The sequence below is a fragment of the Petaurus breviceps genome, unplaced genomic scaffold (genome assembly GCF_028583685.1).
Source record: "Petaurus breviceps papuanus isolate PSGF00001 unplaced genomic scaffold, PetGlider_PUasm1.0 103, whole genome shotgun sequence".
In the NCBI taxonomy this organism is placed as follows: Eukaryota; Metazoa; Chordata; class Mammalia; order Diprotodontia; family Petauridae; genus Petaurus; species Petaurus breviceps.
In genome coordinates this window covers 4,337,070-4,351,320 of record NW_027185588.1, presented here as the reverse complement: position 1 = coordinate 4,351,320, position 14,251 = coordinate 4,337,070, and the positions used below count along the sequence as shown (strand labels likewise).

Here is a 14,251-nt window from a genome sequence, read left to right as displayed (position 1 = left end):
AAGCCAACCATCTCTTCATTTCCCAGCCGACTTTACTCTCCCAGACTTCTCTATCATGCCCACAAGCTGGATACCTTCCCTTTTCCTCTCCCCCTTTCAATTTACTTTTGTGTGTTGTCTTATCTTACTTCTATTGGATTGTAAGTTCCTTGAGGGCAGGAACTTTCCTTTTAATATTTCTATCCCCAGTTCTTTGCACAGTGCCTGGCACATAGTAGGTATTTAATTAATGTTTATTGGATGACAGAGGGGAGAATGACCTGGAGGCTATTAGACATCAATTACCATGACAATCAGAATATATGGGACTGGGTGGTTCCAGAATACCTTGATCCACAACTCAGGACTGAGAGTGGTCACACTACCTGAACCCCTGTAGAGTCCAGGCTTCCACAGAAACAGGCAGAATCTTCTTTCCCCAATATAGGTGCTTTTCCAGGATTTCAATAGGGATTGGGGGAAGATGAGGGGCTGGATAAAATATGTATTTCTCTATAGACCAATTCTACTCCTAGGGGAGAGCAAGAAGCCCACATAGTTCAGACCTTGGGTGCCCAAAATGCCACAGGAACAGACTGACTAGGATGAAGGGAAATGCTTCCTGAAGATGTAAACTCCCTATTGGCACTCTGGGCTCATCTCACCATTCCCGTTCCCCTCTTCTTCCAAAGAAAAAGAAGCTCCCTTAGGCTAGTTCTCCTCAAGAAGAACTCATGCACAATGTCAGCAGCAGTCAGTGTAGAAGCCAGCAAGGGCTGAGAGGCATCTGTACTAGAAGCTGATAGTAGGTTTAAGATGTGAGTGATATAACTCTCTCAGGTCTCCAATTCTGCTCCCAACACCCCATTCCCCCAAACCACTTCCCCCCACAAAAAGTCATTGGATATTTTGGAAATAAGGGAAGATAGCCACCTTCTGATGGGAAACCAGTGTAGGTCCAGACATATTGCCACTTGCTCTGATGCTGCCCCTTTCTCCTTACCTGAGACAACCACCATACAGACCTGGCACCTGCCTGACCTTCAGAAATCATGTCCCACATCCCATCCCATGCCCCACACAACCTAATCCCCTCTCATAAGTGAAAATAGAGACCTACTTGCCAAATTTCAACAAAAAACTTTTGTATAATTGGTGAATGGGATTGCCAAATGACTATCTTGATCCAGTAAGTATGGCCAATGATATACTTCCTCCATTTGGATCTCTGTATCTGTGTAAGGTACCAACTACAGCTATGACAGCCATTAGTGCTAAGTAAACTGCTGAACTGAAAAACAGAACTTCGAATCTCTGTTACAAGGAATTAAACAGATTTTAAAAAATAATGAAGCATAGTAAACCATATTGCTCTCAACAAAAATACTATCGTTTTGGAAGACTTTTGTATGGTTAATATGTACAATATTATTTCATCTTTGTCTCAACATTTTTTAATTTCTATTTTTTGTGTAATTTGTATTACATAAATAATACATTATCATAGTATTACATGTATATGATTTAGAGGTAAATCAGCATGCACATATTGCAGGTATATGATAAAAAATGTTATAATGGTGGAATGTGCGATTAGAAAAGTTTGGGGATGGGACAGGCCTCAACAATCAGTTCAAAGACATTAGCTCAGGGAAAAGGTTGTTTAAGGGAAAGATCATTAATCTTATGTAGAGATTCCATCTTTCTCCCTCTTCCCTTCACAAGGGAGAAAAGGGGTGCTGGGCCAGCTCTGGTTTTGTCTCATGGAGCCGACTGCTGAATCAGAGTCTGGGAGATTTCTCATATTGACTTGATCTTCAAGCAATCAGTAGACCAGCCATGCAGAATTCATCCTTGAGTTGGACTATCTGAGGCCCCTGTGTCGAAGCAGGCTATGTCTTTGGAACTAACCGGCGCCTTTTGGTTGGGGACAGCCCTCCTGACATCTTCTGCTGTCCTATCTCTGACTGTTCATCATCAGTGCACTGTTCTTCTAAATCACTCCTCACGTCATCCGGCATCTGAGAACCAGACAGCAATGTTGGAGCAGACACACAGAGAGACAGAAGGATGGACAGAGATCGGGAGGGGTAATCAGAGAGAGAGGGAATGAAATACAGGAACCAGGAGAAATCTAGGGGGATAGAAAAAGTGGGGAGTAAGAGAGAGAAAGATGGATGGGGGAAGGGATAGATACTCATCAAGTGCCTACCATGTTCCAGGCACTATGTGAAGCACTTTACAAATATCTCATAAAGAGAGGAAAATGTACACAGACAGACAGGGAGAGGAGGGAGCAAAAAAGAAACAGGTAGATAGGAGGAAATGAGATAAGGAGGGAATGAAAAGATAAGGAGAAAGAAGAAACAGAGAGATAGGTAGAAAAGAGGAAGAGGAGAGGAAAGAGAGTTTGGATGAGAGAGTCAGGAGAGGTAGAGAAAGGGAAAAGTGGGAAGTGAGAGGGAAAAAGGAGAGGGCTTTGCTTGAGACCTTCCTCCCTTCCCCACCCCCATCCCCCAGTCAATCCAGGACTGCTTGGTGCCTACTGGCATTAGAATGCCAGGCCTGAATCCTCATTCCCCATCCCTATACCTACCTATTGCCTATTCTGGCCACATAGACCCTTCCCTCTAGGATTCCTGTTCACTTGCCCTTCAACTGATGAAATGACCTCTGAGACAAGAGGCCAGCAGGTTCACAAGGGTATAGAAGAATCAGGGGCCAAAGCCAGGGACAGCCTTTGTACACACCTTGCCCACAATAACAAATCTGTAGAACATGTGAAGGATGAGTAATGACCAGAAGACATTGAGAGCCTGAAGAATCATCAGTAAGGTATTGCTGAAGTAGTATCCAAAGAAGGGTTTATGGTTGTCCATGGAACTATAGTAGGTACTGTGGAGGACTCTGTCGAAAAGAGAGAGGACTCAGATGATGGTAGGGGCCAGGCCACCAGAAACATTGTTGGGCCTGGCCTCTGAACACCTTGTGTGCCAGGTGAGACCTCCTCTTCCAGGAAGGGGGCAAGACTTAGTAAGAATCCCTAAGTATGGGGGAACAGTATCCTGAAAAGACCCACAGGCTTCCTAGCCTGACCAGGAACCCACTTCTCTTTTAAGAGGCAGCTTTTTTTAGAAAATCCCCAAAAAGGAAGACTTGGGGTACCAAGCCCCCCCCCAGGATTCACAATCATCACCCACAACCTTTCCCATCTTCTAGAATCAGGCTTACTTGCACGGGAAGAGAATAAGCCGGCTAACAAGAAATACCACAGTAAAGATGACAAAGATAATTTCGCTTGAATTCTTCCACTGTGCATAACTGGCCATCTTGCCTGCCTTGGAGGAGAGGAGAGAAGGAGTCTTACAATGACATAAGCTGAGATGAGTGGGACCTCTGAGGGTCCTTTGTCCATCTCACACTTTGACTTCTCAAAGTCAGTCATCTAGCCTCTACATGATTACATCCAGGTAAGGAGATCCCATTCCTTCCCAGAGGCAGCCTATTACACACTCAGACTGTTAGGAAGGTTTTCCTTAGAGTCAGCCCAAATCTGACTCTGCAACTTCACCACTCACCTGCACCCAGTTCCTCCTTCTGCCCTTTGGGGTCAGACAGAGCAAATTTAAGGTGATAGGCCTATAAACACTTGCAATAAACTCTTGTGTCTTATTCTCCCACCCCTGAGTCTTCTCTGAGTCCAGCAGCCCCATGCCATCAATCGATCCATGTTTGGCATGAATTTCACACTCCTCTCACTATCTCAGAAACCCTCCTCCGGAAGTTCTCCAGCTCATTGGTGCCCAAGATACCTCTCTGATGGCTCTCTTCCTTCCACAAATCTTTTCCAAGTGTGAATCCTAGAGTTGTATAGATCACTCCAGATGTGATCTGACCCAGACACAGCCCAGAGGGTCTGTTACCTCCCTTGTACTGGACATCGGGCTTCTGAATACAGTCTAAGATCTCACTAAATTATGTCACCCTGTAGACTCAAAATAAACTTGCTATCCATTGAAAGTCCCAGGGTTTCTTTTCATAGAAAGTGTTGTCAAACCACAACTCCTCATTGGGGATTTTATCTTATTTTTTTAAATCTCAAGTATAGAACTTTCATGTGACTTATGTGCCTCACTAGTTCAGATCTTTGGGGGTTGTAGCAAATTGGACATAGAGTTGGGAAGACAAGTTTGACTCCAGCCCCAGGCATTTAATACTTGTATGACCTTGGGCAGGTCACTTAACTTCTCCCAGCCACAGTTTCCTTATCTGTAAAATGGGGATAATAATAGCACCTCCCTTACATTTTTTGTTGAGAGGGTTAAATGAAATAATGTATGTAAAGTCTCAAGGCACTACCTAAATGCTATCATCACCACCATCACTATCATCCCGATTATAGCTTGTTTGTACATATTTATTTGTCTGTTGTCTCCCCCATTAGAACATGAGCTCTTTAATGGCAGGTCTGGACTTTGCCTCTCCTTGTTTCCTTCATGCTTGGCACAGTGCTTGGCCCATAGAAGCCATTTAAATGCTTATTATCTGTCTTTCTGACTGGTATCCTGCCTGATGCTTCTCCCTTCATTGTTGGGCCACATCTACTAAGCTGGCAATGCTTCCTTTACTTAACCATGCTACAAAGTTAGGCCCATCTTGATTGAATTCCTCTTCATCCAGCCCCACCTACTTCCTATATTTAAAGATACATTCCCCCTCGCACACATACCCCATCACCTGCCAAATCCTAACCACAGATAGTCATAGAATTAAGGGCTAAAAGAAGTCTTAAGACAAAAAGTGCAGGCCATAACTACAAGAAGACAGCAGCAGGCCTCATTACTGGACTATTGTGAGCATAGGAACATCTGGGGTCAGACGATCCATGCCCTTCCCTGGCCCTGCAGCCCATGTTAAAACGAGGCTGTCAGGGGCTCAGGCTAATCCAAGCTGCATTCCCTTTGACAAGTGGGTTGGCTCATTCACCTCCAAGAAGATGTCAGACACATCATGGATCAGCATCACCAGGGTCCCAATGCGGATGTAGTTGGAACAGTAAGAGAAGAAGATCAAGATGATGGCAGAAAAGTGGTGGATGACTTGCTGTTTGAAGTCCTGGGGAGATGAAGGCAGCCATGAGGCCAGGACCTTTGGGGTTTTGCATAGAATGGAACTGGCCTTGCCTTTGCTCAGGGTTAGCAGACCCTGATCCATGCAGAGTTCCCTTATACCCTACAAAATCACCCATGATTTTGAATACCCTCTGTGGGAAGGCCTGGGGCTTTCAAAGAGAGGCCACAGCCCTTTAGATGAGACATATGGAGAAGGAAAATGAGATGAGGTGGGCAGGAGAGCTTTGGTGGGTCAGGGGGAAGAGGGACACCATGATGGGAGAACTGGAGACCTGCTTGCTTACAGACCTGGGGAGAAGAGCTCCAGCGGGCCTATACTGATTGTTGAACTGAGCTGCACTGAACTGGTCTCTGAAGTAAAAGTTTCTCTGTATAATCTTCACAAGAGCACATTGATCTGAGGTTGACCAGGCCGCTCTTGCTGCTTCAATAGGACAAATCCCTTTTGTTCACACCAGGAATTCCAGGGATAGTCCTACAGAGCCAATTCTAAGTTCACACTTATTCTAGGAGGGCAAGGACTGGAAGCTGGCCTCCCTTTCTTTCCTCTTGGGGCTTTTCCCAAAGCCTGGGCTCCCACCACACTCACCTTTCTTTTTACATCAAAGGATAAGGTGATCAAGAGGGAGAGATAGATGGCAAACTCCAGAAGGTACCACCAGTATATGGCAGGCTTCAGAACCTGAGGGTCAAAGGAACCATCGGGTCAGATCATGGTACAAAAAGAGCTAGGAGTCAAGTGGAGACAAACTGTTTGGAGAAAAATTTCCTAGGACTGAAGACAATGCCTTGCGTCTTTTCTGCCCATGCATGTTTGGATCTCTTGATCAAAGGACACCTGAGGCAAGTTAGGTCATGCCTGACTCACCACATTATCTTTTTCTGATGGGGTTACTAGTAGACCAGGCCAATACTAAAAATATATTTTTACCTATATTGTAGCCAAACATTTAATAAAATTCCTCATGCTATCCTTGTAGAAAAAATAGAGAAATAGGGACTAGTTGATAATATAGTTAGGTAATTCCAGACTTAATTGAATGAGCCCAATGGGTGGTTTTTAATAACTCAATGTCAACTTGAAAGGAAGTTCCTAATGAAATGTTCAAGAGATCAGTCCTCATCCCTGGATGTTTTAGCATTTTTATCAATGACTTGCAGAGGGAGAGGAGGGAGAGCAAGCAAGTTTATCAAATTTGTACATGACACTAAGTTAGGAGATATGGTTATCCAAAAGGCTTTTGACCAGCTGGATAGAATAGCTAGCTAAATATAACATAGATAAATGTAATCAATGTACACAGGTTAAAAAAGTCAACTTCCTAGATACAAGATAGGAAAGCAGCTGATTAGGGGGTAATTAGTATGAAAAACATCTGTTTTTTTAGGGGCCTGCAAACTAGCCCCATAAGAGATAGCAGCATGATATGAAAGCAAAAAACCAAACAAACTGAGTCACGACAACAAAAAGGCCCATTAAAACAAAACAAAATAAAAACCCAATAATTCAGTATTAGGCTGTGTTGTGATATGAACAGTGTTTTGGATTGGGCAGGAGAAATTCCCATTTTTCTCTTCCTTGGTTTCCAATGTGACCACTCTGCATCTGGGATGATGGATTACCCAGAGCCTAAGGACTCAGACTTATAATTCAGTTAATAAAAATGAATTCAAATATCTTCCTCCCTCTGCCTATATGTTCCCTTCTCCAAGAAGTTCCCAAGATAACTAAAAAGAAGTTAAGGAAGAGAAAAACTGATAAAAAAACACCCCAAAAGGAAGGTTTTTAAAAACTGGCAAGGAGGTTGCCTGGAGTGTCAGGAGCACCCTGCTCAAAAACAACTTTTAGGGGGTGGCTAGATGGAGCAGAGAATAGAGCAATGGCCCTGGAGTCAGGAGGACCTGAGTTCAAAGCTGGTCTCAGACACTTAATACTTACTAGCCATATGACCTTGGGCAAGTCAACCCCAATTGCTCTCTCCAAAAAAACAAAACTGCTTTAAAATTCTTTTTGCTAAAAGAGGCCACAGCTCAATCATCTTGGGGGCAAAGTTAACCCCAACCACCCAGGCCTGGCTCTCTGCTTCCCTTACTAAAACTTGCTGGTGTTGTGGAATTTAATCCAGGCCTCCTCAGTTCTACCTGTACCCTGGCCTATAACACCTGTTCAGACCATGCTTGCAGCGTTATTTTTAGTTCTGGGCATTGTAGGCATTGTGCTGGTAAACTGGAGTGGGCCCAGAAGAGGACAACCAGGGTGGTAGAAATCCTTGAAATCATTCTCTGCTATCATCTAACCTAAACCCCACCCCAGAAATATTTACCTTGGAGAAGTGTTTCCAAGTATGGAAGACCTTCAGCTTGGCCTCACAAGGCAAACCAGAGCAATGGGTGGATCTTCAAAGAGTTAAATTAAGGCTAATGTAGGGAAATACATTTTAACGTTTAGAGGTGTCCCAAAGGAGAATGAACCATGCTCAAGGTCTTCCAACAGACACTTGATGACTTCTGGTTAGGTTTGTTGTAGAGGGGACTAAGGGTCCCTTCCAACAGTGGGATGCTGGGATTTGGAGGGAGCATAGGCTTCAGCCACTAGGATCCACTTTAAAGGGCATCTCTGATACCCACCCTTGCCTTGGGGCTGCTCACCTGTTTAGGGAATCCTTCCCAGCATAGCTCAGGCTTCCAGAACCATGGCTCCTGGAGGAAACAAGGGTCAAGTCCCTGGAAACTTCCCTCATCCAGGCCAGCCTCTGCAAGCGGTGGCTCTGCCCCATAGTATTTCCCCAGGAAACTCCAAATGCTCAGTAAGAAATATTTTAGTCACACTTTGTAGAAACACCCATCATTTTCCTTTCTCTTTCTTCCTCAGAGAAGCAGATCAGAGTCAAAGAGAGGTCAAGGAGAGGTTTGGTCCCAGACTTCTGTTCCCTCTGACTCATCTGCATCTGACACTTCTCTGTGTTGGCTATGGCACAGCCTGAACTGGTGGTGGGGGTAGAGTGGTTTCTCAAACTGGGCACCAACCCAACAGGACATGACCAAATTATACTGCCAAATGGGGCACCTACCACTCTAGGCATGTACAAACTGAGTACCCAAGCAGTCTGTCTATCTCTACATTCTTCCTTTACCCCAGCCTAGATGCACCCTCCCCATAATTCTTGCCTCAATGATCTGATGCCATTACAAGCCATTATCAAATTTTACTCAAAATTTCTGATCCATCCTTCCTGCTTCTCAGATAGGACAATCTAGCTGCAGAATCCCTGGAATGGATATAGTTATGCATTCTTCCCACCCATAGGGTCATTGAGGGAAGGTGTGGAATGAACAACAAGAAAAAGTAATGATGAATGAGAGAGTTAAGGAGGGTCAAGGAGAGATAAAGATGATGGAGCTAAAAGAGAAATGCTAAAAGGGCAGAGGGGACAAAGGTGGGAGAGAAGAAAAGGATGAGAGAACAGAGGGAAATAGAAGGGATAGGACATGGAGGAGGAGAGGAATGAAAATGAGGATGGAAAGGAATGAAAAGAATGATGGAGAGGACAGTAAGACACAATAGATAGATGGTATAAGAAGAATGTGAGAACATAAGGGAATGAAGAGAATGGAAATGCATAGGAAAGACAAAAAAGGTAAGAAGAAATGGGCCAAACAGTTTGGAAACAGAAAGGAAGAATGAGGACAGAAATGAAGAAGATCAGAGGGTAAAAGGGTAGGGAAGAAGATGGAAGAGATAGAAAGAGGCAGAGGGTAAGATAACATAGGGATAGATGGGACAAATGGGGATGGATGGGACATATGGTGAGGATGGGATAGGACATACTCACATTGTAGACAGTGAGTAAGCCTCCAAAGAAACAAGAAAAGTAAACTATAAATTTCCAACTGAAAATAAAAAACAAAGTTAATGAGGAGAGGATTGGGTTAATGGACAAGGGTATTGCCAGGGTGGGTGGATTGGCAGACAGATGAAATGGGCCTCTGCTTTCTTGGCCAGGCCTGATTTCATAATCCCCTTATCCCAGAAAGGACTGTTTGGAGCCACGCCTCCATTAGGTTCCCTCAGCTCACCAAGCTTCAGAGAATTTCATGCTCAGTAATGGTCTCTCCTGGTTTCTCCGGTGTCGAAACCAGCGTTGAACTTGCCTCAAAGAGAGGTTGCATCTGGTGGCTAGGTGACTCAGCTGATCCTGGGGACAACAGGAGAGTGAGGGGTTCGGAGGTGGAGCAGGGAAAGGAAGACCAGAGCCCCAAAGACTATATGGAAAACGTCCTCTCCCCCAGGTTTGCCCAGTCCTCCCCCTCCGCTCCCAACACCCAGGAAGTTCCTACTACCTCCTGTGCCCCAGGAATTTGAAAGTCACAGGGAATGGCAAGGAGAAGGCAATATTGCTCCTCCCTTCCCCACAGAGCCAATCATATACGTTCCTCAATTCAAACATTCATCAAGCCACACCTTGGTCCCTGCCAAGGTTTTGTTGCCCATAGGCAGTAGGGAGGGGAAAGGCCTGTGCTTAAGGAATCTCTGACAACGCGGAACATGAATTCAATTCAATTCAACATCATTTTAAACACCTATTATGTGCTAGGTACTGTACCGAGACAAAAACGAAACATTCCCTGTCTATAGGAGGAAGCAGCTAGGTACTGTAGTGGCTGGAATTTGGGGACTTGGAGTTAGGAAGACCTGTGTTCCAATACTGCCTTGGACTCTTACTACCTGTGTGACCCTGCTCTTTACCTCTCAGTTTCCTCATCTGTAAATGAAAGCATCTACCTCACAAGGTTGCTAAAATATCAGATAAAGTAATACATGCGAAGTTCTTTGCTCACTTTTGAGAGCACTGAAAACAGGGAAATGAGGAAAAGGGTCTTAGGAGGTGGCACTTGAACTATGGATTAAAGGACTGGAGGTGAGGAGGGAAAGCATTCCAGGCACAGGGCACAGCTTGAGCACAGAGGTCAGAGATGGAAAGTTTGTTTACCACAAACAAACAGAAAGTCAGCAGCTATAGCTGGAACATACGGTAGAAGGCATGACAGAGATTAAATGTGTAATCTGCATGGAAAATAGCAAGGATGTAATAATAAATAAAAAAATAAATAATAAAGATAATAATAAAAATAATAAGTAAATAATAAAGACAGGATGTAAAGGGTTTTAAACAGATGAGTTTGCATTTTATCCCAGGGGTAATAGATGGCCATTGAAGCTTCTTCAGCAGGAGAGTAACAATGTAGACCTGAATTTTAGAAATACTCTTTTTAGCAGCTTGGGCAGGATGCCATAGAGAAGAAAGAGATTGTATACAGGGGGACCAAGTGAAAGGTTATTCAGTAGTGAGGACCAGAGGGCTAGAATTAGGGTGGTTGTGGTGTGAGTGGAAAGCAGGGGATGAAATGTGACAGGTGATTGAATCAACAAGATTTGGTCACTGCTTGGATATTCGAGTGAGAGGGGAGAGTTGAAGATGATTCCTAGGGTAAAACCTTCATCCATAGAACACAGAAAGTGAAATCTGGAAATGACTTAAGAGTACATCACGTTCAGGCCCCTCATTTAACAGATATTTAGAGAAGGGGAAATGACTTGACAAAGATCACACAGCAAGGTATTAGCAGAGCTGAGAGTAAAATACAGTTTTTGTAAGCTACTAATCCATTCTGAAGCTAGAGTTTGGTAGATATTGGTGTTCATAACAAGAATTGCTCTTCTGATGAGAGACAGCACCAGAAAGAAGCTGTTTGTGAGTCAGTCCTATTTCTCCTGTTTCCTGTTCAGAAACTAGTGAATAGCAAGTATTTCCCATCTCTGGGCTTCAATGGGACAATTACTAAAGAGCCACTGGGCTCTTTAATAGCATTATAATTAAACCTTTACTCACCTCTTTTGGATTCTGACTCTGGTTATGGAAAAAAGACTCCAGGACAGGGTTGTGAGAAGCCTTGATCCTGCGGCCATCACGCACACCCATGAGCCTGCCCAAGGAAGACCCAACAGTCCTAGGAGAGAAGATAGGAAGAGTTGAAAACCTAGGAGACTCTTCTATCCCTGGAAACTAGAACCTTTGGGAGCTCTCTGTGAAGCAAGGACTAGCTCATGGAGAGTGTTCAAAAATGACATTCCTGGTTCTGAGTGGAGAAGCGCTGGAGAGCCTGCTTTTAGTCATTGCTGAATGCCATTGGGATGTGACAGAACTTCCTTATTGACTGTACAGCCAGAAGAGTTGCTGACTCATCACATGTAAGGGGGGAGGGGGGAGGACAATGACTACTCTCTAAGCCAACTGACCAATTGCAGTGCACATGTGCCCAGGTAAGTGAACTGACATACTAACTAATAATTGTTAACTAAACTAGTCCACAAAAAAGACAAGTGACTTAAAAAGATTCCTACAAAGAAGAAATGAGAGATTGAAGATAGCATTAACAATGTGTGTTCCATCATCTCCTGAAAAGGAGTCAAAGAGTTTGAAATGATCAATTATTCAAAATACTGATTTATACCCAATGCTGTTAATAAGAAACCTTGCCCTAAGTCAAGTCAGTAAGCATTTATTAAGTGCTTACTATATACAGAGCATTGGTCAAAGAACTGGGGATAAAAATAGAAGTAAAAAGACAGTTCTTGTCCTTAAGGAGTTTACATTCTAATTAGGGAAGACATCAGGTAGAATGGAGATGAAGTGGAGAGGGGAAGGGAAGATACCTGTTTTGGGGACGTCATGACAAAATCTTGGGAATTAGAGATACCTGTTCTAGGCCCTTCCTCAAAATAGAGGCTCCAGGAAGAACTTACCAATGGGACAAGTATATATGGTGTCTAGAGATTTTAGTTAATGATAGTATAAAGCAGTAAATTAAAAAAGATACTTAGAAGCATTTTTTTTTTACAAAAATGAAGAGTTCCACCCATTCTTGAAAACCTTACAGCTCAAACCTGAAAACTGCCTGTTTGTATCATTTGACCATTTATCAATCGGGGAACGACTTATTTTCTTATAAATTTGATTCAGTTCTCTATATATTTGAGAAATAAGGCTTTCATTAGCGACACTTGCTTTAAAAAATTTCCCCCCAGTTTTCTGCTTTCCTTCTAATCTTGGCTACATTTGTTTTGTTTGTCCAAAAATTTTTAAATTTAATATAATCAAAATCATCCATTTTACATTTCATAATGGTTTCTATCTCTTATTTGGTCATAAGTTCTTTCATTATCTGTAGATTGGACATGTAAAATATTCCATAATCCCCTAATTTGTTTATGGTATTACCCTTCATGTCTAAATCATAATACCCATTTTGACCTTACTTTGGTCTATGGTATGAGATGCTAGTCTATACCTAGTTCCTGACAAAGTACTTTCTACTTTCCCCAGCAGTTTTTGTCAAATAGTGAGTTCTTGTTCTAAAAGCTTAGATTTTGGGATTTATAAAAACACTGGATTACTATGGTCATTTACTACTGTATAATGTGCACCTAAAGTTTTCCACTGAACCACAACTCTATTTCTTAGCCAGTACCAGATTGTTTTGATGATTACTGTTTTATAATACAGTTTGAGACCTGGTATGGCTAGGGTACCTTCTTTCACATTTTTTTCTTCATTAATTCTCGTAATATTCTTGACCTTTTCCCCTTAAAAAGCCGAATTTGCCAGATGGAAAAAGAATCTCAAAAGCTCAGTGAGGAGAATCATTGCTTCAGAATTAGATTGGAGCAAATGGAAGCTAATGACTTTATGAGAAATCAAGATGCTATTAAACAGATCCAAACAAATGAAAGAATAGAAGGCAATATGAAATATCTCATTGGAAAAACCACTGACCTGGAAAATAGATCCAGGAAAGATAATTTAAAAATTATTGGACTACCTGAAAGCCATGATCAAAGTAAGAACCTAGAAATCATCCTCCAGGAAGTTCTCAAAGAAAACTGCCCTGATGTTTTAGAACCGGAGGGAAAAATAGAGGTTGAAAGAATCCACCGATCACCTCCTGAAAAAGATCCCAAAAAGAAAACTCCTAGGAATATTATAGCCAGGTTCTGGAATTCCCAGATTAAGGAGAGACTATTACAAGCAGCCAGGAAGAAACAATTTGAATATTGTGGAAACACAATCAGGATAACCAAGGATCTGTCAGCTTCTACACTGAGGGATCGAAGGGCTTGGAATATAATATTCCGGAGGGCAAAGGAGCTGGGATTAAAACCAAGAGTCACCTAACCAGCAAAACTGAGTATCATGTTTCAGGGGAAAATATGGTCATTCAGTGGAATAGAGGACTTTCAAGAATTTTTGCTGAAAAAACCAGAGTTGAATAGAAAATTTGACATTCAGATACAAGAAGTAAGAGAAGCATGAGAAGGTAAACAGGGGAAAAAAATCATAAGGAACTTATCAAAGTTGAACTATTAACATTCTTACATGGAAAAACAATAATTGTAATTTATGATACTTTTCTCAGTAGTTGAAGGGAATAGAAATATATATATATATGTCTATATATGAGGGTATATGGGCATATGAATACATATGTGAATGTGTGTATATATGTTTACAGGTATACATAGATAGAGGTCACAGGACCAATTTAATAGGAAGGGATGATACTTAAAACATGAAATTAAGAGGTGAGAGAGGAATATAATGAGAGGAGATGGGGAGAGACAGAATGGGGTAAACTATCTCATATAGAAGAGGCAAGGGAAAATGGTTACAATGGAGGGGAAGAATAGGAAGAAAAGGGAATGGGTCAACCTTATTCTCACTGAATTTGACCTGGGGAGGGAATGAAATACACACTAAATAGGGTATCTCACCCTACAATAGAGTAGGGGGAAGGGGATGAGAGGGGGAATGATGGAAGGGAGGGCATGCTGGGGGGGAGAGAAGTTGGGAGCATCCACTTTTGAAAAAGGACAGGATCAAAGTAGAGAATAGAACAAGTGAGAGGTATATGTACTATGTTATTGTTTTGCATTAGCCAGACATGTCCAACCTATACTGAACTGCATATCTTCCTAGCAAGGGTGGGAGACAAGGGAGGAAAGGAATGAATCTGGAATTCAAAGTTTTAAAATCAAATACTCAAATATATATATATATATATATATATATATATATATATAT

The 14,251-nt window shown here is 42.4% G+C and overlaps 1 protein-coding gene across 3 annotated transcripts in view; it reads right to left on the bottom strand.

The window, feature by feature from the left end:
• Nucleotides 1–1,407: 1,407 nt before the first annotated feature.
• LOC138170251 (ceramide synthase 4-like) overlaps nt 1,408–14,251 on the bottom strand; it is a 36,683-nt gene continuing 23,839 nt past the window's right edge. For 2 of the 3 annotated variants that reach the window (XM_069099600.1, XM_069099552.1), the window contains exons 3-10: nt 11,003–11,120; nt 9,189–9,307; nt 7,761–7,914; nt 5,701–5,793; nt 4,966–5,094; nt 3,211–3,317; nt 2,730–2,886; nt 1,408–2,000 (exon numbers count right to left, since the gene is read on the bottom strand). In XM_069099600.1, coding sequence (XP_068955701.1) covers nt 1,872–2,000; nt 2,730–2,886; nt 3,211–3,317; nt 4,966–5,094; nt 5,701–5,793; nt 7,761–7,914; nt 9,189–9,307; nt 11,003–11,092 — 978 coding nt within the window. In that variant the 5' untranslated portion in view covers nt 11,093–11,120 and the 3' untranslated portion in view covers nt 1,408–1,871. Of the gene's footprint in view, nt 2,001–2,729; nt 2,887–3,210; nt 3,318–4,965; nt 5,095–5,700; nt 5,794–7,760; nt 7,915–8,944; nt 9,003–9,188; nt 9,308–11,002; nt 11,121–14,251 lie in introns of all 3 variants that reach the window. The other variant, XM_069099667.1, reaches the window with a different exon arrangement.